Here is a 1729-nt window from a genome sequence, read left to right as displayed (position 1 = left end):
TTTTTCCTCGTCTTTCCCGCATATATCCTTACCCTCATCTCCCTCTAACTTACAGCTTAGAGGGTTGAGGGCGAATAGTGGGGCAAAAGTTATATAAACCGTGAGGTTCCACTATTCGCCCTCTTTCACCATCGTCATCCGGAGGACTCCAGTGTTCGTCAAGTTTTAGTGTTTTTTTTTGTGTTTTTTCGTTTTTTATTAAAAAATTAAACATGGTGAAAGTCACCTGTCAAGGAGCGTGCCAGGAGCACTTGGCCCGCGAGGTAAGTTTTTTTCTATGTTTTTTGCATGTTTTTCGTTGGGTTTCGCGGTTTTTGGTTTATGTCGTTTTTCTCGCGGTTTTTGATATGTGTTTCGCGTTTTTAATTTTCAGTTTTTCGCGTCCGCGCTTCATTTTCTGTTTTCTCGTGTGTTTTTTTATATTGTTTAAATACCTACCCGTCGCGGGGTATACGTTTCGCGTATGTTTTTCATATTCTTTTCGGTATTGTTTTAGTTTTTTTGATTTTTCGTTTTTCGTTTGTTTTTAGTTTTTTTAAAATTCATTCTGTTTTTAATTTTTTAATTTTTAATTCATTGTGTTTTTTATTTTACAGATGCAGGCCATCCGGAGGAAGCGGGAATACCTCAGGGCAGCCAATGCGTGGCTGCGCTGGGAGGACGTGGAGGGTGAAACCCTGGAAGGCGAAAATGTTTTCGCCATCCAGGATCTCCATAACCGGGCCGCCAAATGGTTGGCGGATTCCGAGGACGAGACCTACATGGTGAGTTTTGTCTCTCTGTCTCGCTCTCTCTCTCTCTCTCTATCTCTCTATCCCCTTTATCCCGTTTAAACCCTTCCTGTCATTCCTCTCCTAAAATACCCCCTCCCTTCCTCATTGTACTATAAATATTTAATATTAATTTTTTTTTCTGTTACAGCGCGGAGCTCGCTGGGAGGGAGGTGTCGGACCGGACACCCCAAGAGCCCACTGGATCCGCGCTCTGAGGCGCGAGGCGCGGGAGCTGGAGGCCGAGGGTGAGCAGGCGCTCACCCTGTACGACGTGGAGGATACCTGGGCGCTCAGGGTCCTCTTCGGTGACGAGCCCGCCCAGCCCGACCTGACCCAGGAGAATTGGGACCTGGAGCAGTGGGACTGAGGCCACTGCCCCCCCCCCCAATAATAAATTAAAAAAAAAAAAATGTAATATAGGATTAAGTTTTTTGAATAAAATAAAATTTTAAAAATTAATATTTTCTTGTTTATTTATTTATTTAGTTCCCTTAGTTTTAAATTACAAAACAAAACAAACAAAAAGAAAAAAAATTTGTATTTTAGGTTTAAGTTTTTTTTAAAATAAATAAATTTTAAAATAAATATTTGTAATCCTTTTTTTTTTTTTTTTTTTTTACATAACTCCTTCCCTTAGTTTTAAGTTTATTATTCAGACAAAATTTTTTTGAGATTTAAGATTATTATTTAAAATATTGTATTTTAGTTTTAAGTTTTATTTTTTAATAAAATTTTTTTAATAAAAATTTTCTTTTTTCTATTTTTTTATTTATTTCCCTCAATTTATTTCCCTTAGTTTTAAGTTTACATATTAAGAACGTATGTTAGATTTAAGATTATTATTTTTAAAAAAATTGTATTTTAGTTTTAAGTTTTTTTAATAAAAAGTTTTTTAAAATAAACATTTGTTGTTGTTTTTCTTTTTAATGTTTCGTTCTTTTATTTTTAAATTATCA

General features: G+C 35.7%; 1 protein-coding gene across 1 annotated transcript; it reads left to right on the top strand.

Annotated features, from left to right (window-relative positions):
* Nucleotides 1-519: 519 nt before the first annotated feature.
* LOC135171644 (uncharacterized) lies at nt 520-1172 on the top strand. The gene is made up of 2 exons (XM_064138268.1): nt 520-764; nt 922-1172. The coding sequence occupies exons 1-2, from the start codon at nt 597-599 to the stop codon at nt 1138-1140; spliced, it is 387 nt and encodes a 128-aa protein (XP_063994338.1). The 5' UTR covers nt 520-596; the 3' UTR covers nt 1141-1172.
* The last annotated feature ends 557 nt before the right edge of the window (nt 1173-1729 follow it).

The sequence above is a fragment of the Diachasmimorpha longicaudata genome, unplaced genomic scaffold (assembly GCF_034640455.1).
Source record: "Diachasmimorpha longicaudata isolate KC_UGA_2023 unplaced genomic scaffold, iyDiaLong2 ctg00000069.1, whole genome shotgun sequence".
Classification (NCBI taxonomy): Eukaryota; Metazoa; Arthropoda; class Insecta; order Hymenoptera; family Braconidae; genus Diachasmimorpha; species Diachasmimorpha longicaudata.
The sequence above is the reverse complement of the archived record's forward strand: the minus strand, read 5'-3'. Positions and strand labels throughout refer to the sequence as shown.

Excerpts from the sequence above, each read along its gene's own strand:
- LOC135171644 (XM_064138268.1), top strand. The coding sequence starts at position 597 with ATGCAGGCCATCCGGAGGAAGCGGGAATACCTCAGGGCAGCCAATGCG. Across the intron at positions 765-921 it reads CCGAGGACGAGACCTACATG|CGCGGAGCTCGCTGGGAGGG; the intron begins GTGAGTTTTGTC and ends TTTCTGTTACAG.